This window comes from Heloderma suspectum, chromosome 5 (assembly GCF_057233095.1).
Source record: "Heloderma suspectum isolate Gila_16-S chromosome 5, 16-S_ref, whole genome shotgun sequence".
In the NCBI taxonomy this organism is placed as follows: Eukaryota; Metazoa; Chordata; class Lepidosauria; order Squamata; family Helodermatidae; genus Heloderma; species Heloderma suspectum.
In genome coordinates, this window is record NC_139462.1 from 2446286 (window position 1) to 2472746 (window position 26461).

Below are 26461 nucleotides of genomic sequence, written 5' to 3' on the forward strand. Positions count from 1 at the left end.
GGGGTAAACAACTAGGTTTTTAAATAATTATTGAAAGCATGATCTGATGTATCACAGAAGGAAGGTAATTCCAGAGGAAGGGGACCACCATAGAGCAGGCCCACTGCCTTAGAATCATAGAATAGTAGGGTTAGAAGGGGTCTATAGGTCCATCGAGTCCAACCCCCTGCCCAATCCAGGAATCCAAGTCAGAGCATCCCTGACAGAGGGCTGTCCAGCCTTGTCTTGAATGCCTCCAGTGTGGGAGAGCCCACCACCTCCCTAGGGAATTGGTTCTGTTGTCGTATTGTTCTAACAGTCAGGAAGTTTTTCCTGATGTTCAGCCGGAATCTGGCTTCCTGTAACTTGAGCCCATTATTCCATGTCCTGCACTCTGGGATGTGCGAGAAGAGATCCTGGCCTTCCTCGCTGTGACAGCCTTTCAAGTACTTGAAGAGCGCTATTCTGTCTCCCCTCAGTCTTCTCTTCTCAAGGCTAAACATGCCCAGTTCTTTCAGTCTCTCTTCATAGGGCTTTGTTTCCAGTCCCCTGATCATCTTCATTGCCCTCCTCTGAACCCTCTCCAGGTCTGCATCCTTCTTAAAATGTGGTGCCCAGAACTGGACACAGTACCCAAGATGAGGGCTAACCAGTACTGAGTAGAGGGGAACTAGTGCTTCCCAGGATTTGGAAGCTATGCTTCTATTAATGCAGCCCAAAAGAGTATTTGCCTTGTTCGCAGCCACATCACATTGTCGGCTCCTATTCAGCTTGCTATCTACCACAATTCCAAGATCCTTCTCGCTTGTAGTGTTGTTGAGCCACGTATCCCCCATCTTGTAACTGTGCATTTAGTTTCTTTTTCCTAGGTGCAGAATGTTGCTGCCGGATGGGGCTCTGCAGGATGTGGCATGAACAACAAGGCCTCCCCTTGTTGTACCTAGGGAGGTGGTGGGCTCTCCCACACTGGAGGCATTCAAGGTGAAGCTGGACAGCCACTTGTCGGGGATGCTCAGACTTGGATTCCTGCACTGAGCAGGGGGTTGGACTTGATGGTCTTATAGGCCCCTTCCAACCCTACTATTCTATGATTGTATAAGATATTCCAGGTAAACTGGTCTGCAGTGGTTTAGGGCTTGGTCTGTCAATAATAATACCTTGAACCTGGTTTGGTACTAAATTGTCAACGCTGGCAGCTGTTCCCGCACAGAGGTCCTTGGCAAGGCCTGCCAGTCAACAGCCTGGCTGCAGCATTCTGCACCAGCTGCAGCTTCTGAACCTGCTTCAAAGGCGGCCCCACACAGAGAGCATTACAGAGTCCAGCCTTGAGGTTACTAGTGCCTGGGTCACAGGGCTTAAGCCAGCCTTCCCCAACCTGGTGCCCTCCAGATATGTTGAACTACAACTCCCAGCTGGCTGGGGCATGCTGGCAGTTGTAGTCCAACACATCTGGAGGGCACCAGGTTGGGGAAGTCCTGGAATGGATGCAGCTGATGCAAGAGGCAAAGCTGGTGAAAGGCGCTCTGGGCCATGGAAGTCACTTGGGCCAACAATGTCAGCAATGAGTCTGGGAGCACCCCCAAAGGGCACACCCTTTCTTTCAGGGAAGGGGAGCCCCGCCCAGCACAGGCAAAGTGCCTGCCTCCCAACCTGGGAGCCAGTTAGCCACAGTGCCCTGTCTTATCAGGATTCAGCTTCAGCTCCTTGGCCCTCATCCAGCCACCACTGTGTCTAAGCACCACTCGAAGTCATGCCTGTCCTCTCCTAGTTCTGATGCAATGAAGACGGGGAGCTATGTGCCACCTTGCCCCCAGATCCCTAATGGCCCCACCCACCAGCTTTGTGTGTATGTTAAATAGCACTGGGGACAAAACAGTCCTGGGGGAGGGGGCAGCATAATTGCCCTGGCGGTAAGGTACAGCCACCCAGTGCTACTTGCTGGACCCTGCCCTGCTGTTCAGCATTCACATAGTGACCCAACGGCGCCATCACTCTCCTTACGTGGGGGCAGAGAGATGTCATGGTGGGCCTGAGCCCCCCCTCCGTGGCGTTTCCAGGTGTGGGCACGGGTGCTCAGGCCCAGATCTTGATTCTTCTCTGGGTGGGGAGAAGCTGCGATTGCACTGCCTGACACAGAGTTGGCCTTTTTCACAGCAGACGCACACTGGGCCAACACCTTCATGGCGCTCTCCGCTACAACCCCCAGATCTCTTTCCTGGTCAGTCACTGCCAGCTCAGATCCCATCAGCTTATATCTGAAGTCAGGATGTGTTGCCCTGGTGTGCATCGCTTTACACTTGCTTACGTTGAACAGCATTTGCCATTTTGGGAGCTGTTTGGCAGTGGAAGAGATGGTCTTGTAAGCTGGTGGGTTCTGGAGGTATTTCAGCAGAGGCTGGATGGTCATCTAACAAGGAGGCTGCATCTGCAGATTCCTGCACTGGAAGGGGTAAGACTAGATGACCTCCATGATACATCCCAACTCTGATTCCTTCCCTTTGCATGCTGCCCTCCAGAGCAGGGCTTGTGAGGAGCATAAGGGGATTCAGATGCCCGGCAGTCAGGGTGGCCAGGGATCAGCAGGCGCGGGTTCATCCCCGCCAAAGCCACTGAGGCAGGTGGACTGGGGGTTCTGTGGCGCCACTGTGAATCTTGTCATGCAGGGGGCAGGGCACAGCCCCATTCCGCCAGGTTCACGGGCCCCCCTCAGTGCGGGAGGCATGTGGACACAGCCCCAGATTGGTGCCTCTCTGCCATGTTCTTGCCAAACTTGGATCTTCGGTGCTTTATTTCGCCCTCTCCAGCCGAGCACATAGAGGATACAGCATCATCCCTCACCACTGCCTGTGCTGCCAGGGCTGATGGGAGTTGCAACCCAACGGCATCTGCCCACCCTCGTGTTTAGCATTGCTCTGTACATAAGCAGGCTTAGGGTGCAATCATATGCACATTTAGGCAGAAAAAATGTCCTACAACTCCCAGCATGCCCCAAGCAGTTTAGAATGGCTCCTCATTTGAGGAGAATCACATCCACATGAGATTGTGCCACTTGGCATTGCCAGCCAGACTTGGGGAAGGGGCCAACTTGCTCACAAGCCCCCCACACACAATTTTGAATCTTTTGTGGATGAAACCCAGGTAATTTGGAGGGGGCTGTGTACCCCAGGCTTAATAGTTTGGATAATGTCACTTGCAGGATAGTGTCTCTTGCAGAAAAGGGCAGCTGAAATTATCAAGGGGCAGGAGCATTTCCTGTATGAGGGAAGGTTACAACAGCTGGGACTCTTTAGCTTGGAGAAAAGGAGGGCAAGGGGGGACATGACAGCAGTGCATAAAGTTATGCTTGGTGTGGAGAAAGTGGATAGGGAGACTTTTTTCTCCCTCTCCCATAATACCCAACTGGGTCATCCCATAAAGCTGATTGGTGGGAGATTCAGGCCAGATAAAAGGATGTCTTCACACTAAACTATGGCATTTGCTACCACAAGATGTAGTGACAGCCACCACTTTGGATGGCTTTGAATAGGAGTTAGGCAAATTCATAGAATCATAGAATAGCAGGGTTGGAAGGGGCCTACAAGACCATGGAGTCCAACCCCCTGCTCAGTGCAGGAATCCAAGTCAGAGCATCCCTGACAGGTGGCTGTCCAGCCTTGTCTTGAATGCCTCCAGTGTGGGAGAGCCCACCCCCTCCCTAGGGAATTGGTTCCATTGTCGTATTGCTCTAACCATCAGGACGTTTTTCCTGAAGTTCAGCTGGAATCTGGCTTCCTGTCACTTGAGCCCATTATTCTGTGTCCTGCACTCTGGGATGATCCAGAAGAGATCCTGGCCTTCCTCTCTGTGGCAACCTTTCAAGTACTTCAAGAGTGCTATCCTATCTCCCCTCAGTCTTCTCTTCTCAAGGCTAAACACGCCCAATTCTTTCAGTCTCTCCTCATAGGGCTTGAAGTCCCCTGATCATTGCCCTCCTCTGAATCCTCTCGTTTGTCTGCATCCTTCTTAAAGTGTGGTGCCCAGAACTGGACACAGTACTCCAGATGAGGCCTAACCAGTGCTGAGTAGAGGGGAACTAGTACTTCCCGGGATTTGGAAGCTATACTTCTATGAATGCAACCCAAATAGCATTTGCCTTTTTTGCAGCCACATCACATTGTTGGCTCATATTCAGCTTGTGATCGACAACAATTCCAAGATCCTCTTGCTTCTAGTATTGTTGAGCCATGTATCCCCCATCTTGTAACTGAGCATTTGGTTTCTTTTTCCTAGGTGCAGAACTTGGCATTTATGCCTACTAAATGTCATTCTGCTGTTTTCTGCCCAGCGCTCCAACCTATCCAGATCACTTTGAATTCTCTTTCTGTCTTTCAGGGTATTAGCTATCCCGCCCAATGTTGTGTCATCTGCAAATCTGATCAGCATTCCCTGCACCTCCTCCTCCAAGTCATTAATACAAATGGTGAAGAGCACTGGGCCCAGGACTGAGCCCTGCGGTACCCCGCTCATTACCTCTCCCCAGTTTGAGAAGATCCCATTGATAAGCACTCTTTGAGTCCAGTTCCGTAGCCAACTGTGGATCCACCTGATAGTTGTTTCATCTAGCCCACTTTGAGCTAGTTTGCTCATCAGGAGATCGTGGGGCACTTTGTCGAAAGCTTTGCTGAAGTCGAGGTGTATTTTGTCCACAGCATTCCCACAGTCCACAAGGGAGGTTTCCTGATCACAAAATGAGATCAGCTATCAGTGGCCACAAGTCCTGATGCCGCTAAGCTACTTCCAGTCTCAGAGGCAGTCTGCCCATGTACACCAGTTGCTGGGGAACATGGGCAGGAGGGTGCTGTTGCAGTCATGTCCTGCTTGTGGGTTTCCCATGGGAAGCTGGTTGGCCACTGCGAGGACAGAATGCTGGACTAGATGGACTGTTGGTCTAATCCAGCAGGGCTCTTCTTATGTTCTTATTTTGGTATGAATTCTGATTTTGAGCATGGGATTTTGTTCCATTGAGCTGTTCCTAATGCATCCATGAGGAAGGAGGACAGTGTCTCAAGCGAGTGCAGGAGGAATCCCATTGATAAGCACTCTTTGAGTGCCTATCAGTTAGTGGCAAGTATCAGTTGATATATCTGGAAGGAGAGAGAGAGCACAGCACCCTCTGGAGTGCAGGAAGGTACTCAGGGCCTCAGCCACGGGCTGCCCAGAACTGTGGGCCACCCTTGCCCTAGAGACTTGCCAAAGGTTGGGCCTGAGCAGTTTTCAGAAGCTGGATTTGATCCCAGCCTCTTTGGGATCAACTGGGGCCAGTAATACTGCATGACATTGGCCTTCTGCTTATCCACAGAATGGACCTCTGGGATCATGCTGGAGTTGGTGATCTCCCCGCATTAGCAAGAACTATACAGATACATATTAACTGAGAAGCGAGGCCCATTGTGTCCCGGTAACTAAGTATGGGGTTGCAAGTGGAACCAGTAGTTAATGTAGCCAAAACCCTTGTTGAGAACTGGTGAGGAGCAGTGGGGCTGAGGCCAAAGGGCAACTTGTCCATTTCTGGAGCACCATGACTCAGGTGTGACACTGTAGCAGGGGGTGAAAAAAGGGCTGTCCTAATGACGGCCCCTCCCTTCTAACAAGGAGCAGAAGCTTCCCGTTTTTGAAATGGTAAGTGAATGAATAAGTAAATAAATCAGCATTTGCCAATTGTAATGCCTAACTAGGTGAATTTCCTTTGTTGTTTTTTATCTTTGTATTTTATTTTAATTCTTGTTTTAATACCTTTTCTACAGCACCCTCTGATTTGATAATGGAGGGCAGCATGTAGATATCTTAAATAAACATAAGAAATAATTTCACATTTCCCTTAATACCCTCAAAAAGACAGTGACACTGAGGTTGTGGTAATACATGTGGTAATGTAAAATCATTTTACATTAAATTAATCAACCTCTGTTATTAGCGAAGTGATTAATACACCAAAAACACCATTTTTTTGGTGGAAAGGTAGGATATAAAAGAATAAATCAGGGACCAGCCCTAATTTTTATCCACCCTAAACTCCAGGGAAAGACTGGGAAGAAATCTAAACAAGAACAGTCAAAACAGGGCTGAGAAAGCAAGAACTGCTGGTCTGGTTTCTGCCTTGATTCCCTTGGTTCTCCACTCGGGAAGGATGATTCTTGATGCCTTAAATGCCTCTGACTGGGGGATCATGTTATTTATTCATTTATTTACAACATTTATATATCGCTCCACATCTAGACAGATTCCGGAGCTGTGAACAATAAAGGATAAAAAGATAAAATAATAAACTCCCTAATAAAAAAAAAGCTTAAAAAAAACCAGAATACCAATAAAACTGTGGCTGGTCAGTCAAGGAAGGCTTCCTGAAATAAAGATGTTTTCAGGCGGTGCCGGAAACAGCACAGTGTTGGTGCCTGCCTGACCTCCAGAGACAAGGAGTTCCAGAGAAAGGGGGCCACCACACTGAAGGCTCTTTTCCAGGTGGACTCCAGTTGGGCCATAGGTCCATGTGGAACTACCAGAAACATGCCCTCCAATGACTTCAGCGACCAGGCAAGCTGTTAAGGGAGAAGGCGCTGCCTCAGGTATCCTGGTCCCAAGTTGTTTAGGCCTTTATATGCTTGTACCAAAACTTTAACCTGGCCCGATAATGAATAGGCAGCCAGCGCAGTTCCCTCAGCAGAGGAGTTACACGCTGAAAAGGGGAAGCTCCTGACAACAGCAGAGCTGCTGTGTTCTGCACTAGCTCCAGCTTCAGGACCAGCCTCAAGGGCGGCCCTGCATGGAGCGCGCTGCAGTAATCCGGTCTTGAGGTTACTAACACCTGTACCACTGCGGCCAAGTGATCCCTGTCCAGGAGAGGCCGTAGCTGGCGAACCAGCTGAAGCTGGGTCGCCATGGCTGCTTGGGTCTCCAGGAACAGTGATGGATCTAGGAGCATCCCCAGACGACATACGAAGAGCCCGGATGCTGCATCAGACCAGGGGGCCATCTAGTCCAGCATTCTGTTCACACAGTGGCCAGCCAGCTGTCGACCAGGAACCCACAGGCGACGAACCTGATCAGAGGGAGTGCAACCCCATCCAGAACAGGCAATGGGCCTCTCGGACTCAGGAACCACTCACTGGGCAGCAGGTCACTGGGCAGCAGGGTGAGCAGTACACCAGCAGCATCCCCAATCTGTCCAGGTGGCCCAGCTCCAGGTGCAACCCCTCAGGGCCTGCTCCAAGGTGGAGTGGTTTCCTGGTGAGAGAGATGGAAGTTCTGTAAACCACGGCAACTCCCCCACCCCGGCCTTCCTGCCTATGTTGGTGCTGTACCAAATACCCAGGTGGGCAGAGCTGAGCCAGGTCAACCTCACTCAGCTCACCCATCCACATCTCGGTAATCACGCCAGTTCAGCCTTCTCATCCACAATTGCATCAGGAATGAGTGCGGTCTTATTGTGGACTGACCTGGCATTAAATAGCAGCACCGCAAAACAGGAAGACTCTGTGGACAAGCTACCAGGCATATGAAAGCTGGGGGCGGGGGGTACAAGAGGGACAGTGTATAAGCATCTGTAACCCATTCTGCTCTGATGTCCCAACCCCCTCCTCCTGCCGTATCTCCTTCTGCCCCAAGTCACTGGGATAGAAGGACCCCCTGCATGGGTCCCTGTGTCAGCGTTTCCCAAGCACATCCTCACCACACCAGAACAACCCACACAGACACTGGTAAACTCCATTCATCTAGCCAATCGCACACAGCCAACCCAGCACCATCACAGTTCATAGCTTGTGGCTATAACCAGCCACTGGTCACAACAAGGACATCAGGCTTGCCAACCCACCATGTTGTCCTGACTTGCCTGTTTTGCAACTTTGCAAGTCCAGACATCCAATCCACAAACCAGGGCAGTTTCCAGGTATGCTTGCCGGTGGCCTGACAACAGCCATTGTCAAGACTGATGGCTGGTGATGGGCTAGGAGGGGCCCGAAGAGCTGCTTCTTCTCCCCCTCCCCTGACCCCCTGCTGTTCTCATTAGCACCTGATAATCCTCAGCATCCTGTGGAATTCCAGAAAATGGGGTGGGTGGGTCCCTGCCATGGGTAGCAGCACTGATTTGCTTGGGTGTAATCTTCAGGAGTCCCTTTTCTAACAGCAAAATTGAACTCAAAGAGGCTTTTGCAACAATAACAAAGCATCAGAAACATTTTAGTCAATATAACAATCAATATAGCACAACAACACATTAGTAATGCAAAACTGATAAGCAATTCAAAGACAGTTCAATATGCAAACATAACAATGATTAAAAATAATTCATCACAAAAATCAATACTTAATATAAACATTTCCAGTTAAAGAAGCCTAACAGTGCAATGCTTTGCATGTCCACTCAGAAGTAAACCTATTGAGTTCAATAGGACTTCCTCCCAAGTAATTATATTGCATTGCAGCCTAAGAACATGGGTGAACAAGCAGCATAATAACAATACGAATACTAATGCAAAAATACGAAATGTAACACATCAGCGCAAAGAAGCAAAATGACCTTTGAAGAAAGGAATGTGCAAGTTTTCAGCCTTCATTGAGCTCTTCCTCAGTCAAACCCTCACCAGCTGAGGCTGGTCTGCCATAGCATGTCCTCTGGAATATTCGTGACTCTGGGCATGTTCTCACAATCATTTAACAGCCTAAATAGCCCCTTAACGTACTTGAACCACAACTGCATATATTTGTATTGTATTTTTATTTATTATTGCATTTATATTCTACTTTTTTTCCCTCCAAGGAACCCAAGGCTGCTCATCCTCATCTTCTCCATTTTACGCTCACAACAACTCTGTGTGGAAGGTTAGCTTGAGAGTCAATGACTGGCCCGAAGTCACCCAGTGAGCTTCACGGCCAAATGGAGACTAGAACCCAGATCTCCCGAGTCCCAGTCCAACACTCTCACCACTACACTATTTGCAGCCGAGACATGCAGACATTTTCCTCCCTCTTTAGTGCATATTTACGTGCAGAAAGTTTGTATCCTATCCTTCCGCCCAAAAGCAGCATTTTATCCTCAGAACACCCCTGTGAAGTAGGCTAGGGTGAGAAATAGAAGCTTGCTCAAGGTCAACCAGGCAGCTTGTGGCTGACCAGGGCATGGCATGTCCACAACCAGCACTTTTTCTTCTGCACCACATGGGCTCATAAGACTGAAAGATGAGCCTCAGATGTAACTCCTTCCTCCCCTATCCAAGGTCCTTGGTATATGGCAGCCAGCCCCAAATCGGAAGACAGGCAGGGGCCCTGTGGCTGAGGAGACGGATAAAGAGCTGCTCACCTGGCCGTGTCCCAGTTCCAGCCGTGGCTGGCCAGGGCCTTTTGAGCGCCCAAGGAGATGGGCGCATGCGTCACCACCGCTCCCCAACAATGGATATGTGGAGGCAGAATGCCACTGAACCCAGGATATTGGTTTAGCTGTGGGGATGTGTATTCTCCTATGAGCCCGTCTGGTTCAAGGGCCATCACATATCTTGTGGCAGCAAATAAATGCCGCGGTGGCTTAGTGGTTAAGACACTAAACTGCAGACTGGAAGGTCGGCAGGTCAGCAGTTCGAGACCCGAGTGCTGCGTGACGGAGTGAGCTCCCGTCTTCAGTCCCAGCTCCTGCCAACCTAGCAGTTCGAAAGCAAGAAATTGCAAGTAGATAAATAGGTACCGCTTCGGCGGGAAAGGTAACAGCGTTCCGTGCACCTCGGTGTTCAGTCATGCCGGCCACATGACCACGGGAGCGTCTTCGGACAGCGCTGGCTCTTCGGCTTAGAAACGGGGATGAGCACCGCACCCTAGAGTCGGACACGACTGGTTGGGGACACCTTTACCTTTTACCAGGAGTAAAGAAAAACTTCTTTTGTCTGTCCTAATTTCCTCCCAATCATTTTCATGGGATGGCCCGAGCACTGTCGTTGCGGCTGCTGCTGCTAGTGTCATTATTGTTCCTCTGTAGCCCACTTTTCTGTTTAAAAAATACCAAAAAAACCCAGCTTATCAAAAACTTAAACAATCCAAGATGAAATGCAAAAGAAAATGCAAAAGAACCCGTAAACCCGTAAGTATGAATGATGAAATTGCAGCACTAAAAAAGCAGAGCAGACATGAATTATTAAAAAACTTGTTGAAATACCATTTTAAAAGCTTCTTTCTGTTGTGAGAAAGGGAGAAAATCTTCCCCTTCTCCAGCAGAGGCTTGGTTTTATAAACCTCGGTGGTGTCACTCTGTTGGTTAATATCGATTTGGACATTCAGCCTACTGCATGAAGTGGCCGCAGACCCACCCAGGCCAGAGCTGGCCGAGAAGGGCTCTCCGGGCGGGGTTGCGCTCTGCGATCTCAGATCCTTCCGTGGGAGATGCCGAGGACTGAGGGAGCCTCCTGCACGCCACGCAGGTTCAGCCCCTGGGCTACCGCCTCTCCGTCAGGGCGTGTGGCGCCACTCCAGATAGCTGTGGTGTATGATTGGGGTGCTGCCCCAGAACCTCTTGCAATGCCCCCAATGCCGCGTGCTAGCAGCAGCTGGAGCCATTTGGGAGGAAACGGGGCCTGGGTATCGGCAGGGCCGGCACAGCCTTCGGCATGGGCAGGCAGCTGCCTCAGCCCCAGTTTTAGAAGCCTCTGAAGGGCAGCCAGCGGACAGTTAGCTACCTTGATATTTGACCTGCTGGGAAGAGTGGGCCCTCTGGGGGTTCCCCCCCTCTGGTGGCAAAACGCTTTGGGCCAGCCTTGGAAATGGGTAGCGTTGGATGGAGCAGATGTTGACCTGTCACTGCTAGTTTCAGACTTGGCATTCCCGAGAAGCCAGAAGCCCTTTATGCCATGTTTGTCTTCAACTCTTGGCTTCCAGGAAGGCCGGGGGTGGCCAGCTGCTCCTCTCCCCACCCCTGCCTGCATCCCACCGCAGGTCCACCCTCCTTCTGGGTGGACTAACGAGCCCCGTCTGCCCCCCATTAGTTCTGTGTGCTTGGCTAATGTGTTCCTGCTTAAAAGCTGGAGATTCTCACCCACTGGTAATGACTCGGGAAATTTCACACCAGCCGGCAAGGCTCTGCAGACTGCCTCTTGGGGCTGGGCCCCGGGAGCGCAGGAGCTTCCTACAGGAGTGCCAGGCCCCTTCCCAGCCCACCTGTCTGAGAGGCAGGAAGACTGGCTGGGGAGGGCTGCCTGGAAGGAGGGGGGATAGCCCTGGAGCCACTTTGATTTCAGGGAAAGAAAAGTGGAGGAGAGGGCGGGGGAGGCAGCCAGGCAGGGCTTTCTCCAACATGCAAGCAAGGAGCTATCCTTTTATAAACAACCTCCCCCCAACAAAGTGTCCAGGATTGAAAAGCATTTCCTGGTAACTCCATTAAAGAACGGGCAGCATTAACATTCCAAGCACCTTGACAAGAGATGAAAGGCAGCAAGAGGACCAAGGCTCCCTCCTTACTCCAGATGTTATTATTATGGGTTGCCTGAAAGGGGGACTCCTTTTCTGCAGAAGGACAAAGCTTGCTGGCCACTTCAAACGCTTCTAATTGATGCTAATGACCATTAGATGGAGTGGGGGGCCTTGTTCCCCATTGAGGAACCCGGAGGGGGGGAAGAGAGAGTGCATTTTACAATCCCAGCCACACAAAAGCTCCTTCGGCCAACCTCCTCTCCACTGCACTTTTCAGAATGTGGGCCCTTCCCCACCTCTACCCCCTGGATTTGTGCTTTGCCTCACTCCCCCCCACTCCCCAAGCTTGCACTAGACACCCTGCCGATTTCATTCGACTACTTTGCCCATGAGAAATTTCACACCTAGTCTGCCCCCCCTTTCCTTCCATCTTCCCCATGGGGAAGGGACTGGCAGCGGGGGGGGGGGGATGACAGAGATGTGCTGCATTTCCCCCCATGATGTTTGTTTGTGCAGAAGGTGGCGTGCCTGGGCTGACCTGAGACATTTCCACAGCCCGCTCCCCAGGAAGTGGCTGCACAGCATGATCCAGCATTCCGAAAGATATGGGGGGGCCTCCTGAATAGGTCCACTGGCACCCTCAAAATGGTGCTGCTCAAGGCCATCTGCTGAGGCGGCCTGTGCGGCTGGGGTCCCTTTGTCGGGGCAGGGAGGGTGAGCAAAGGCGGATGGCGTCCAGCATAAACGGCTCATCCATCCCCATGGGTCTTTTTAAAAACAGAATGCAAGTGCGCCCCTGTGTGTGATTTCTTCATCTTCAAGCAGCATTTCTGAGCAGTACTCCAGCTATTCGTGTGGGAACCTGCCCCACATGGGATGTTAAGGGGCAGTGGCTCAGCAGTGGAGCCCTTGCTTGGCAGGCAGAAGGCCCCAGGTTTAATCGCTGGCATTTCCGGGGAGGGCTGGAAAAACTCCTGCCTGAAACCCTGGTGAGCGACTGCTGCCCGTCCATGTCGACAGCGCTGGGACCTGACTCAGTAGAAGGCAGCTTCCAATGTTCCTAAAATCCAGCCCTCTTCTAGCTTGGTACCAGTTTGGAGGAATACGACTCATCCTCCCATGGCTGGGCCAAGATATGGTGATTCCTGAGGTAGAGCAACAAACGCCACTTCGCCCACCCTTGCCAAAAGTCAAAGAACCTAGCACCCAAGGCTGGTCAAAGGCAGACAATCCTACAAGCACCTCTCCCCATCCGACGGTAAAAATTCAACCACAACAGCAATTTAAATAACTAGCAATACACTGCCCTTTCAAGAGACCACGAAGCAGCTGCCTGAGGGGGCCACCTCACTCTACCTAATGGTGGTAGGACTGGCTGGGCAATCCTCCCAATAAAACAGCAGAACTAGGAGGGGTTTCACAGCATCATTTCAGATTCACCAGTTAGGCCTTCTAAGATGGGGCTGACATCTCAGTCCCAGCATCTCTTGTGAATGCTAGTACATTTGAAGTGAAACGGAAGAGGCTCTGAGTCTTTCCCTCACCATTTCAAGCCTGCATATGCAGGATGTTAGCAGTCAAGGCTTCCAGGTCAAATGATAAGCATTATGAGAAATTAATCACTGCCTGAACTAGTCTAATCAATCCTCCTTTTAAAGCCCTCTAAGCTAGAGGCTCTCACCAGGTCTTGTGGTAGCAAGAGTTTACATTTTTTAAAGGAATGACATGCTGTGTGAAGGGAGACTTCCTTTTGTCCATCCTGAATCTCCTGCCAAGCAGCTCCCTTGGATGACCTCCTAGAATTCGAGAGGATGAAAATCTTCCATCTCCCGTCATGCGTGATGTCATGCATCATTTGATAATCCTCTCTCATGCCCTGTTCAAGTCTTCTTGTGCACACTTTCCAGCTCTACAGTATCCTTTTTGAGGTGGAGCAACCAGAACTGAACACAGTATTTGACTGCGCTTTAATGCACTTGTTGTATTATTCTGCCCCAAGGATCTTTTCAAAATCACTCCAGTGGGGAAGGGCATTACATCTGAGCTGGCTCACTGTCTCCCTCATGCTGGATCTTCTAGCAGCTACTGAGGAACAGGGTGTTGCTAAACGAGGCAGGCCTTGGGTCTGATCCAGCAACAGGGCTTCTCTTATGTTCCGTGACAGCCAGGTGCTGATTTCACACCCAGAACTGTTTTCCATGCCAGAGCTTTGAATAATTAGGAATAAATATTTGTATTGAATTTTATTCTTTTAGTTTTTGGAAACCACTCAGAGGTTTGCTATTGGGTGGATTAAAAATATAATAAATAGCAGACATGAAAATGGCTCTGAGCACGTGCAGAGTGTCTCTCCCACACCACCAAGTAAATGTAATTGTGCTTTATTCAGTTGAATGCTACAACTTGTTTTGAATGGTACAAGGAGAATGTGACAGATAAATATTGATAGGATGCACTTATTGAAAGAAACCAAACTACCCGGTCCTCATACATCTGGGAGTTTCCAGGACAAAGCCTTTCCAGGTCAGGAGGCAGACTAAACTCTGGCACCTTGTTTTGTAGGCATCATCCCAATGGTGGTAACTGAACTGGATTCACCACTCAACTGCTGTTGCTTAAGAAGAATCCCTCTTCCCACAAATACCCTGCAGTCAGGGGTCTCCTGGCAGCAAGCCAATGCAGGCTCAAAATCACGTCCATTTTCTGCTTGCATGTAGAGGCGGGCAGCTACTTGGCTGCTTACGTGTGATCTAAGTGAAGACCTTATTTTTCCAGGCATTTTTGTTCTTTAGTATTGTTGTTTTCAATCTGTCATGGCACAATCCTATGCAAGTTTAGACAGAAAAAGGTCCTACAATCCCCAGCATCCCTCCACCCAGGGATGCTGAGAAATTATCCTGCTGCTGGTTTTTAATTCGGTTTGAGATTGTAGTTTTAAACTTTTAAAAGTTTTGTACTGCTTTATCATGCTGAATTTTATGGTTTTAATTGCTGTGAATTGCCCAGACAGCTTTGGGTACTGGGCCATACAGAAATGCAATACACAAGCAAACAAACAAAATATGAGTTGATGCAAGCCTTTTCCCCACATCAAAAAGACAGCGGCTAGAATCTTTGCGCATTAACATCTGACATTGTTATGCACTCCGGGGAATCCCAGATCTAGTGCAAGAGAAGTATCTTCGTTTTCTCTGGCGTCCTTCGGGACTTTCACCCCCTCTACTATCCCATTACCTGCGTGCAAAGGTGGGCCCTTCTCCCCCCCGTGAGCAAGGGCAAGGCGCTGCTCCAAGGAACTCCCCTGGCCTCCCTGCTTTACGGCGCGCAGAGGCACCATCCTGCGCACGCTCGGCCAGAAAAGGCCCGACAGCGCGCCGCGCGCCCCAGCCAGGCTGGCCCAGGCGCGCGTCCCGCCCCGGAGCCCTCGCTGGCCCCAAGGCGCGGCGCCCTGGCGCCCTCCGCGGGGCGCCGCGCCCCCTTCGCGCCGCGCCGCGCCTCAGAGGGTCGCGGCGCGCGCGCGGGGAGCAGGGCGAGCCAGCCGCCGGGCCTGCGCAGCCGCCGGCCCCTGCCTCGTTGCGCAGCGCCGGGCACGGCGAGGTGGGGCCAGCCCGCGCCCCGCGAGGCCCCCCGCCGGCTCGCCAGGGGCCGGGGAGCACCGCGCGCTCGAGGCGCCGCCGCAGCCCGCGCCCCGGCGCCCCTGCTCCGGGGAAGGAGCGGCTCCCGCCGGGCGGCGCTCTGCCGGCAGCTTCGGGCTCGGCGCTTCGGCCGCGGCGGCCGGAAGAGACGGGAGGGCGCGGCCGGGGCCCGCGGGCGGCGCGTGTGCGGCGATGCCCCGGCGCGACCCCGCCCTCCGGCGCCCGGCGCGGCGCGCCCCCCGCGAGCCGCGCCCTATAAAGCCCGCGGCCCATGGCCGCTCTCGCAGCTCCGCGCCCCGCGACCATGCTGCAGAGGCCGCCCCCGCCGCCCCGCCCCGGCCTCCCCCCCGCGGGCTCGCCGCCGCCCCGCAAGGCCAAGAAGCGCTTCGACATCGAGTCGCTGCTGGCCGAGCCCGAGCCGCCCCGCCGGGCCCCGCGCGCGCCCAGCGCCTGGTCCGCCGCCCCGCCGACCGCCTTGCGCTTCGGCTGCGCCGCCGGGACGCTGCCCTTCCCGGCCGTCTACCTGGCCGAGCCGCCGCCGCCGCCCGCGCTGCTCTCGCCGCCGCGCCGCCCGTGCGCCCATCCCGGCTGCAGGAGGCCAGGTGAGAAGGCAGGACCGCGGGGGCGGGGCGGGGCGGGAGGCAGGCGCGCCCGCGGGAGCCCGTCTCTGGGCTGGGCAGGAGAAGGACGGTTCTCGCCCATTTCTCCCCACGGACTGGGTCGCCCCCCGCCACGAAAAGTTGAACAGCTTTGCGTTATGAACTGTTTTCTTTTAGGATTTAAGGCAAGGTGTTTTATGGTCACCCAGCTTTTACCCCCCCCCGCCCCCCATGATCTATAAAAACGATGTAATAAGGACTTTTGTAGAAATGTAAACATTTCTGAAAACAATGAAGCCATGAAGGGATTTTTTAAAAAAACCCTCTCTGTAAGATTCCCAGCATAGTTATTTCTTCCATTTCATATCTTTTACTGATCGACATTTAGGGATGCTTCAAGTCATGCTCAAATTTCCTAACATGTGAGTAGAGTCACCATATCACAATATGGAAGAAAATGTGCATTCTTGATAGTTTGGGTTTTGTTCCATTGAATCCTCCGTTCCTTGGCTTGTTCTGGTTGGATGCTGTAGCAGTCAAGTAATGTAGTTCAAATGTAAAACCCACAGGTAAAAGAAACACCATAGGTTATCCCACCACTGTCAGCAGATGCGACAGAATAGCTTGCGGGTTATGTTGTCTATGTTTCTTTAAAAAAAATTAACTATGAGGCTTGAATAAACTGAAATGTAGGCAATGTGATATGCGTGACACAGCACTCCGAAACAAAGCAAATGACCAACAATAGCACATCCAGTTCATACATTTAGGGCGCAATCCTATCCAAATCCTCTGAACTCGGAGGTGACCGCCTATCCAATGCAGGGCAGGCGAAGCACGGAGGGGATCGAGCTGGGGAGGAGCCTGCTGAACGATGTGTCGGACAGGCATTTCCACCCTCCCGGCCCCAGAACACCCCCAGACATGCCCCTTTTCAGCTGCTCTGCACTCCTCTTGCAAGTTCGGAGGATAAGGCAGCACGGAAGTTGGGGGAGGTCGGTTCTCTGGGAACCAACCTGAGAGTACAGGCTCTGAGGTCGGTTCCTGGAAAACAAGATATCCCATGGCCGTCTAGCCGCTGTCTAGCAGCCATAGGATTGCTCCCTTATAGATTTTTTAAATTATAAACAGATTTAAAATGTGAAAAGTTTCAGCATAAAGCGCCAGCTTCAGTCACAAATAAGAGTGTGGTTCAATACCACTTATAAACTGAGCCAAAACTAATCAGGAACAGGCCGGGTCTCACTGGGGGGAACAAAGATTAACAATCAGCACCTGTATTCCACAGCCAATCAAGCCACATTAATAAATATCACGGCTTGTTTCATCTTATTCTTCACATCAATGTCTGGTTTCAGCTGATCAAAAAACATGGCCTCCTTAATGCTTCTCCTTTGGAGGCTCCTTTCAACTGATAGTACTTTGAGGTTCCAATCTATAAAATTCACTGCCAGTTTTTAATAAAGTTCTCAATTAGACCTCACCACTTGGGAATGCTGTCTCACCTATAAAACCTTTTAACTGCTGCCACTAGAATAAACCCTCTCTACCTAAAGAAACCCAGTAGTCTGGTTCCGATGGAGTAGCCATGGGATTGACACCACTGCTAGAGACAACCTTTCAAAATGAACAAAAAATAAAATGTTCATTAGCAGAAATTATGTACAAAACCAAATAAAATATCATTCTTTGAATAATAGGTTGAGATTGCTTGAAGGTTCTTAAATTAAAAATGTTTGCTTATCATATCTAAACTTGAGTTTTCACAGCTAAATAACATCTCAATAGCTTTTCCTTCAGACCAAATTTCCCTAAACTCCACCCAAGAAACAGGAAGAAGTTTGGGAATGTCCCTAAAACTTCCTTACCAACAGGAACAGCTACTGTACTCCATTCTTCTGCTGCCTCCTGTTCTTCCTGCTTCTTCTGGCTTCTAGGATGATTCAGATGTTTCATGGACACTTGTTGAAGTTCCCTTTGGTCCATACCAGAGAGCTTCGGCAATTGGGCGGTATAGAGCTTAATTAAATACATACATATATACATACCTAAAATAGCAACCTAAAATTCATTATGTAAACTTGGTTTGCTCATTAAATTATTATGTTTGGTATACTAAATTTAAAAGTAAGTTTATTCAGACAATAATTACAATTTTTAAAAAAGTTTTTAAATGTAATGACAATTTTATGACCTAACGGAGTTATACATAATGTAACTTAGGTTTCTAAAGCAGCTTTTCCCAACCTTCTTCCCTCCCGATGTTTTGGACTACAGTGCACAGCATTCCTGACCACTGGCTGTGCTGCCTGAGGCTGATGGAAGCTGGTCCAAAAAGAAATGGAGGGCCCAGCTTGGGGAAAGGTGTCCAAAAGCAACAAAGTGACTTTATATCAAAAAATAAGTATTGCTTGTTTTTCAGTTTCCTCCCAAATGTCTGTTTTTCCCCATGACTTCAAAATTTCCAGAAATTTTACATCTCTAGCCTGGACAGCAGTGCAAGCGCGGTGCCCCTTGACCGTGTGCTGTACACGTGCGGTGCAGATATGGGTTGTTTCTTATGTTTCTCACCTGTACATTCAACCAAAGCATGAGGTGACCCAGTCTCTGGTGTGTGTGTGTGCACGCATGTCTGTGATCACCTTGTTTTTGAGTGTCTGTCTGGAGTGCGTCTACATGATGCATTTGATGAAGTGAATTCTAGTTATAGTACATTCTAGGAATTTGTTAAGCATTAAGGTGCTACATTTCTGTGGGCTGCCCCCACATCTTATTTGCTTCCAGATGGAAGAAAGTTGTCTAGCAGTAATGTTAAAATCAATTTGTAGGTATTGGCCATGATTCAGCCAAAGTTAAGCACATACTTAACATGCCCAATGAAATCAGTGGGGTTGGAAAGTGCCTACGTTTACTTGGAAGTAAGTCCACCTGTCTGTTCAGTGGAGCTTATGCCTGGCTAAGTGCCCAAGGGATTACAAGATCTGGGATTGTTTAGCTTAGAAAAAAGGGGAGTAAGGGGAGACATCATAGAGGTATACAAAATGACGCATAGTGTGGAGAATGTGGATAGGGATGCCTTTTTCTCCCTCTCTCATAATACTAAAACCAGTGGGGTCATCCCATGAAGCTGATGGGTGGGAGATTCAGGACAGATACAAGGAAGGGCTTCTTCACCCAGCACAGAGTTAAACTATGGAATTTGCTACCATAAGATGTAACCAACTTCGATGGCTTTAAAGGAGGATTGGACAAAGTCCTGGAGGAGGAGGCTATCAATGGCTACTAGTCCTGAGGGCTATATGCTACCTCCAGTATCAGAGGCAGAATCCCTATGTACACCAGTTGCTGGGGAACATGGGTGGGAGAGTGCTGCTGTACCCCAGGGGGTTGGACTTGATGGTCTTATAGGCCCCTTCCAAGCCTACTATTCTGTGATTCTATGCCCTGCTTGTAGGTCTCCCATGGGCAGCTGGTTGGCCACTGTGAACAGGGTGTTGGACAAGAGGAACCCTTGGTCTGATCCAGCACGGTGCTCTCCTTACATTCTTATGACTCCAGCTTTTGTTTCCCTGTGGGTGGATCATGCCCGATGTTTTTACTTTTAAAATGTGAGTGAACATTTTTCAAACATCTCAAAGGGATTTTGTAAATAGATATATTGCTACAGTAGGTGCAAGGCTTTAAGCCCTCATTTTGTCACGAGATGTCATTTTTATGCAGTTTGTTCATTTCACACTAAGGCTGCAGTCCCAAGCACACTTGACCTGGAAGTCCCTTGAGAGCAGTTGGACTCACTTCCATGAGCACATTGGAAGAGCTGTGCTGGATCAGACCGAAGGTCTCTTTAATCCAGCATCCTGTTCCCATGGTGGCCCAACTACCTGATGTCCCTGGGAAGCCCACAAGCATGAGGGCAACAGCCCACTCCACTGTTCTCCCTCAGCAGCTGGTGTTCAAAGTGTGGGTGCACCATAGATTTGTATGAAGGCATTATGATACTGGCAGTTTTAATTTCAATTCTTTTCCTAATAGTCCCCAAAATGGGATTTGCCTTTTTTGGAGCAGCTTCACCCTGGATCAAACTTCTTTGTTCTCTCCACTGTAAGAAAACCCCATTTATTCCTACGCTCTGCTTTTTGTTGTTTAGCATGTTACTGTAGCATAAGAGAACCTGTCCTGCCTTCCCCAACTTGGGTCCACCAAATGTTGTGGACTACAACAATTCCCATCAGCCCCAGCCAGCATGTCTGATTGTAATGGATGACTGGAATTGTCATCCAAATCATCTGGAGGGACCCAGGTTGGGGAAGGCCATTTTGGGCTGTGACTGCTAAGTTTACGCAGGAGCCTTTCAAGATGACAATGGAGCTAAAGGAGTACTAAAAGAGGATAAGGAGATGGCAGAGAACCTAAATTATGATCTTAATGTTTTTAGCAGCATGTTCCTCAAATTCTATTTTTACCTGCTTTATTGTCAACTTATGTGTGACTTGCCTGAGCTTGTGTTCCTCTTCTGTTCTCTTCCATTTGGGCAAGATGTCCATTTTTTAAAACCAGGGATGGGGAAACTGTTTCAGGCCAAGGACTGAATTCTAATCTGGCAAAGTTCTTGGGGGCCACATTCCACCTGTGGGTAGGGCCAGAGGCAACGTGGGCACAGCCAAAGGCAGAGTGGCAGAGCCAAAACGTTGATGTTACCAATGTTAAACCTACTTAGACTTAAGCGGGACATGCCTCTGCATGTCTGCTCAGAAGCAAACAGGGCAAGACTGCAGGATGAGCCTCGGAAGTAAGCAGGACTCAGTTGCTTCCCTTGTCCTTCCCCCTCTCCCCAGGAGGGAAAACTCAGCAGAGATCAGCAGCTGATCAGAAAGGGAGCGTTTTTCAGTGCTCAGCAAGGAAAAGCTCTCATCACCAATCAGCTGTTGAACAGAGAGAGGAGCTATCCCCTGCCAGGAGAGGGGTTAGGCCAGGGGAAAGCTGGCGGGCCAGATAGGGAACTGCTTGGGCCAGGTGTTCCCCATGTCTGTTTTAAAGGAAGCCTTTTTGCCTTTATAGCATCCTTGACTCTGCTCAGTAACGATGCTGGCATCCTTTTGGATTTGATGGTAACCTTCCTAGTATGTGATATACATTCCAGCTGAACTTCTGTTATTATGGATGTAAATAATGTCTACGTTATTTGTTCCTCTTTATCTTCTCATTTAGTTAATTCCCTGGTTTTTGAGACGTCCCCCTTTTGAAGCTAGATGTGGCTGCATTGGACTTCCTTGGCAACTGTCCACTTACATATATGTTGAATTTGATAGCACTGTGGGCACTTTTCCCAAATGGTTCTTCAATACTTGCATCTTGAATCAGGCCTTCCCCCAACCTTTTGCCCTCCGGATGTTTTGGACTACAACTCCCAGCATCCCTGGCCATTGGCCATGCTGGCTGGGGCTGATGGGGATTGAAGTCCAAAATCTTTGGAAGGCAGCAGGTTGGGGAAGGCTGCTGTAGGTGAAGACAGACTTTTCCGCCTTCCCCAGGTTAGTCACCAGTAGGCCTGGCATAAACTCTTTGGAACGCGACGTCTGACAAGGGCTGCTTCTGCTTTGCCACTACAGGACTAGAGTTTTCCCACTGTGCAGCAGCAAGCTCCCTGGGGGCTCCCTTTTCGTGGCGATCTGGGGGCACCTGCAAGATGAAGAGGGTCCGTACGGTCTTTACCCCGGATCAGCTGGAGCGCCTGGAGAAGGAATTCCTGAAGCAGCAGTACATGGTGGGCACGGAGCGTGTGGACCTGGCTGCCACTCTGCACCTCACCGAGACCCAGGCAAGGAATCCCACCCCTGCCTGCTCCACAGGACCTCGCCAGGCCCCTCCCTCTCGCCTCTTTCAGCCTTTAAGCAGTGGTGTGTGAAGTGACATTCTCCCAAGGCCACTGGGTAGCGCCCTGCCCATGAGGGTGAGGAGGGGCCCTCCTGGTGCCACTTCTAGGGGGACACGTGCTGCTTTTGCTTCTGGGTGATGCCACAGCTGTGCGTAAAAGTGGGGCTGCTGACATCTGGGGAGTGACTGATCTGGGTAGTCAAAAGCACAGCGAAGCGCAGCCATGGGAGGGGCTGTGGCTCCGTGGCAGAGCCCCTGCTTGGCAGGCAGAAGGTCCCAGGTTCAATCCCCGGAATCTCCAGGTGGGGACGGAAAAACTTCTTCCTGAAACACTGGAGAGCTGCTGCTGCCAGTCAGTGCCGACAATACAGGGCCAGAATGACCGAAGTGGGGCGGGGGGGCGGAGTCAGGGTAAGGCAGCCTCTTATGTCCCTAAGCATATTGTTTGCATGCTGCTATTCCACGTGGCCATTGAAAATATGCAGAATCTGGTATTCAGCACAGTACTCCACAGTTTGACCTCTGCCCCAATCTTTAAAACCATATTTCTAGCCATCATGACTGCAAGAGTATGGGCAATGCCTGCTGGAGTCTCAGCAGCCAGAGGGGCTGAATGAGACTTCTGGGGCTGGGGCTTCCATGCCTGGCATTACCCCTTTGCCTTCCCCATAACTAGCAAAACCAGAATAAAGGGTAAAAATGGCAGAATACAAACATAAGAACTGCCCTGTTGGATCAGACCAAGGGTTCATTTAGTCCAGCATTCTGTTCACACAGGGGCCAACCAGCTGTTGACCAGGAACCCACAAGCAGGGCATAAGCACAACAGCACCCTCCCACCCATGTTCCCCAGCAACTGGTGTACATAGGCTCACTGCCTCTGGTACTGGAGGTAGCACAGAGCCATCAAGACTGGTATACACTAATTGTCTTCTCCTCCATGAATTTGTCCAACCCCCTTTTAAAGCCATCCAAATTGGTGGTCAGGACTGCCCCTGTGGTAACGAATTCCATAGTTTAACTCTGCACTGTGTGAAGAAGTCCTTCCTTTTATCTGTCCTGAATCTCCCACCAATCAGCTTCATAGGACATCCCCGGGTTCTAGTATTTTGGGAGAGGGAGAGAGATGTCTCCCTATCCACAATCTCCACACCATGCATAATTTTGTAGACCTCTATCATGACTCCCCTTACCCTCCTTTTATCCAGGCTAAACAATCCCAGCTGTTGTAACCTTCTCTCATAGGGGAGATGCTCCAGCCCCTCGATCATTTTAGTTGCCCTTTTCTGCACCTTTTCCAGCTCTACAACATCTTATTTTAGGTGTGGTGACCAGAACTGGCCACAGTATTCCAAGTGTGGCCACACCATAGATTTGTATAGAGGCAGTATGATGTTGGCAGTTATATTCTCAATCCTTTTTCTAATTATGCCTAACATGGAGTTTCCCTTTTTTACAGCAACCGCACACTGGGTTGACATCTTCACTGAGCTGTCCACCACAACCCCAAGATCTCTTTCCTGGTCGGTCACTGCTAGCTCAGATCCCCAACGTGCATCACTTTACATTTGCTTACATTGAACCGCATTTGCCAATTAGGTGCCCATTCTCCCAGTTTGGATGGATCCTTTTGGAGCTCTTCACAATCCCTTTTTGTTTTAATGACCCTAAATAATTTCTTGTCATCCGCAAACTTGGCCACTTCACTGCTCACTCCTAATTCCAGATCATTTATGAACAGGTTGAAAAGCATTGGTCCTAATACAGATCCCTGTGGGACCCCACTATTTACTTCCTTCCATTGGGAGAATGCACCATTTCTTCCTCCTGTCTGCTTTCTGTTCTTTAACCAGTTACTGATCCATAAGAGGACCTGTCCTTTTATTCCATGACTGCTAAGTTTTTTCAAGTGTCTCTAGTGAGGGACTTTGTTTACTTGGACTTCCAAAAGGCTTTTGACAATGTCTACCGGATAACTCCTGTCTACATGTTTATTGACACTCTCAAAGTACTCTAAAAGATTAGTGAGGCAGGACTTACCTTTGGGGAAGCCATGTTGATTCTTTTTCAGCAGGGCTTTTCCTTCTTTATGTTTACTAATTTTTGCTTTAATAATGCCTTCAACCAAATTGCCTGGAACAGACGTTAAGCTAACCAACCTGTCATTTCCTGGATCCCCCCTGGATCCCTTTTTGAAAATTGGTGTTATATTGGCCATCTTCCAGTCCTTTGGTATAGAGGCTGATCTTAGGAACATGTTGCATATTTTGGTTAGAAGATCAGCAATTTCATATTTGAGTTCTTAGATGGATACCATCTGGGCCCAGTGATTTATTTGCTTTCAGTTTATCAATAAGGCTGAGAACTTCATCTTTTGTCACCACTATTTGCCTCAGTTCCTCAGACTCCCTTCTTGAAAACATCCATTCAGGCACAGGTATCTGTCCTATATCTTCTACAGTGAAGACAGATGAAAAGAATTCATTCAGCTTCTCTGCAATCGCCTTGTCCTCCTTCAGTACTTTAACTCCATTGTCATCCAATGGTTCAATTGCCTCCCTAGCTGGTTTTCTGCTTCTGATATATTTAAAGAATTCTTTATTGTTGGCTTTGATGTTGTTAGCGATATGCTCTCCAAAATGCTTTTTTGCACCTCTTATTGCCTGCTTGCATTGCCTTTGTGCAAGCGTGTGCTCCCTTTTGTTTTCCTCACTTGGGCAAGACTTTCATTTTCTGAAAGAAGCTCGCTTTTCTCTATTAGCTCCCTTGACACTGCTTGTTAACCATGCCGGTGACCTCTTGGACTTGGTGCTCCCTTTCCTAACCTGTGGTATGCATTTTAGATGGCAAAATCTAAAATGCATACCACAGGCAAAATCTTCTGGCAGTACGAATCCGACATAGATTAAAGCCTTAGCATTTCCTCAATATTCACCTGGCACATAGCTGAACTCCAAGTATTATCGTAAACCAACATTTGTGGTCCTGCTAGCCTGTCTGCAGGGGAATGTTAGCTGAACATTCTCCCTGCATGTGCCCTGCTGAATGCACGGGAATGCAAGAACATCAGTGTGTGCAGATAACCTCTTCATCACCTTCGCTCCACGCCCACCACACACACTTGCACACAGTGAGGTCATAGCTGCCTGCTTGCTGTGTTGCGACATGTGCGAGCTCCATTCACGACCATGGCTTTATCTTCCTCTTCCTGCCTTGTAGGTGAAAGTTTGGTTCCAGAACAGGAGGATCAAGTGGCGAAAGCAGAGCCTGGAGCAGAAGGCGGCAAAGCTGTCGCAGTTTGGGACGGTGCAGACGCCCCCCACTGGGCGGCCAGAAGAGCAAGACAGCGACGAGGGTGATGTGGATGTTGAGGTCTAGACTCTGAGCCCATCCCTGCCCCAGCCGCAGTAATGTCTACCACACCCCCCGCCACCCCCAGGTGCACAGAGTGGGCATCCACCCCCTCCTTCGGGAGGAACTGGCAGGTCAGAACAGGCAGAGCATTGGCTTGATGGTGCTGATGTGGGGCTCTGCGAGGACCCTGCCTGGCTCGGCACAGGGTGGGAGGGGGGCTCTGTGCCTTTGGATGCCACCTGCCACCCAGCACGAGCTGGGCTCTAGGCTTTGTTGGTTGCACATTCAGATAGCTAGTTTTTAGCCAGGCAGCAGTTCCTAAGGACATGCTTGTCGCCTGGATTCCCACAGTGGCCAGTGCTGTGCCTCCAGGAAGTGGGGCACGGGGGGCGGGGTCTGCTCCTGGTCAGCAGGGGGATGCAGCTGCTGCAATGGAGGTTCTGTTCAGCCAGCCACTGTTGCGGATGTCCGCTCCGGGAGCAAACTTCTGTTACTTGCCAAAGCGCTTCAGACTGCTCTTTGTGCCGGTAGCCCTCCACTGAGGCAGTGGCGATGAGTGCTGTAGGTCAATCCCACATTCCTGTTTCTTCTCCCTGAAAGCACAGCTGAACAGGGCTTTGCTTGTGGTGAAGGCACAGGCCTCGTGGATGGCGGTTGTTTTTAACCCAGAGCAGACTTTCTGAACATTTTTGGAATTTGGATCGAATCTTCCACAGGTGGGATAAACTGGAATATGATGGCCTTTAAGTGCAGCCGTTAGGGACAGAGGACGCTGCTCTGTATTAAGTCCGATTGCCGGCTTGTCAGGCTCAGCATTGCCTGCGCTGGCTGGCGGGAATGCCCAGGGGGCTGAACACAGGCCTTCAGCGTGCAGCTCAGGCTCCGCCAGGAGCTGGCCTGGGCTCTCCCCGGAGGGGTGCGTTGCATAGCGAAATAGGACGTGGCTGTATCCCACTTGAGGCTGTCCAGCCCAGCATTGTCTCCATTGGCCTTCCCGAGCGGGTTGTCCTCCGACGTGCTGGACTACAACGCGCATTATCCGCAGCCAGGATTTGAGACAGGAGCTTCCCCCTAGTCCTACCTGGAGATGCTGCCTGGGATTAAACCTGGGATGTTCCGCAGGCAAAGCAGGAGCCCTGTTGCTGAGTTCATGGGCTTTCCCCATCATTGCTAAGTATAAGTACCTGGATAGGAAGGCAGAAAAGCTGGTGGGTCGGAGGGAGGCCTTGGTCTCCTCCCTCAGGAACAGGTTGCACAGACAGAGGGATGCAGCAGCTCGGAGAAGTTTATATCAGACAGTGGCACCAGATGTCATCTGACTCTGTGAGCCAAGAGGATTCTGGGCGATTGGGTGTATCTGCTGGAAGTTCTCCTCTCCAGCCAGCCAGTCCCAGTGATGCAAGGAGCCAGCACCTGATCTGCAAGGCTCCTTGCCTGAGTCTCATGGTGCCTGATATGCATGCGCGCACGCACACAGACACACATGCGCGCACGTACTGTGTGTAGCTCCAGCACTGGCATGGGCCACTCTACCATCAGGTGACTTTGGGGTTCTTTGTGTGCTTTGCCCCACTGTGTGCCTCCCATGAATATTAT

At 50.3% G+C, this 26461-nt stretch overlaps 2 protein-coding genes across 2 annotated transcripts; one reads left to right on the forward strand and one right to left on the reverse strand.

Moving 5' to 3' along the window:
• Positions 1-5752: 5752 nt before the first annotated feature.
• On the reverse strand, positions 5753-15311 carry LOC146343505 (uncharacterized). The gene is made up of 2 exons (XM_084857039.1): positions 14638-15311; positions 5753-9988 (listed from the first exon to the last, which is right to left on the reverse strand). The coding sequence occupies exons 1-2, from the start codon at positions 15309-15311 to the stop codon at positions 9793-9795; spliced, it is 870 nt and encodes a 289-aa protein (XP_084713165.1). The 3' UTR covers positions 5753-9792.
• LOC146343506 (homeobox protein notochord-like) lies at positions 15247-26348 on the forward strand. The gene is made up of 3 exons (XM_084855210.1): positions 15247-15640; positions 21247-21455; positions 24731-26348. The coding sequence occupies exons 1-3, from the start codon at positions 15310-15312 to the stop codon at positions 24887-24889; spliced, it is 699 nt and encodes a 232-aa protein (XP_084711336.1). The 5' UTR covers positions 15247-15309; the 3' UTR covers positions 24890-26348.
• The last annotated feature ends 113 nt before the right edge of the window (positions 26349-26461 follow it).

Excerpts from the sequence above, each read along its gene's own strand:
- LOC146343505 (XM_084857039.1), bottom strand. The coding sequence starts at position 15,311 with ATGGGCCGCGGGCTTTATAGGGCGCGGCTCGCGGGGGGCGCGCCGCGC. Across the intron at positions 9,989-14,637 it reads GGGCCCACCTTTGCACGCAG|AAAAGTGGGCTACAGAGGAA; the intron begins GTAATGGGATAG and ends TTTTTTAAACAG.
- LOC146343506 (XM_084855210.1), top strand. The coding sequence starts at position 15,310 with ATGGCCGCTCTCGCAGCTCCGCGCCCCGCGACCATGCTGCAGAGGCCG. Across the intron at positions 15,641-21,246 it reads TCCCGGCTGCAGGAGGCCAG|GACTAGAGTTTTCCCACTGT; the intron begins GTGAGAAGGCAG and ends TTGCCACTACAG. Across the intron at positions 21,456-24,730 it reads TGCACCTCACCGAGACCCAG|GTGAAAGTTTGGTTCCAGAA; the intron begins GCAAGGAATCCC and ends CCTGCCTTGTAG.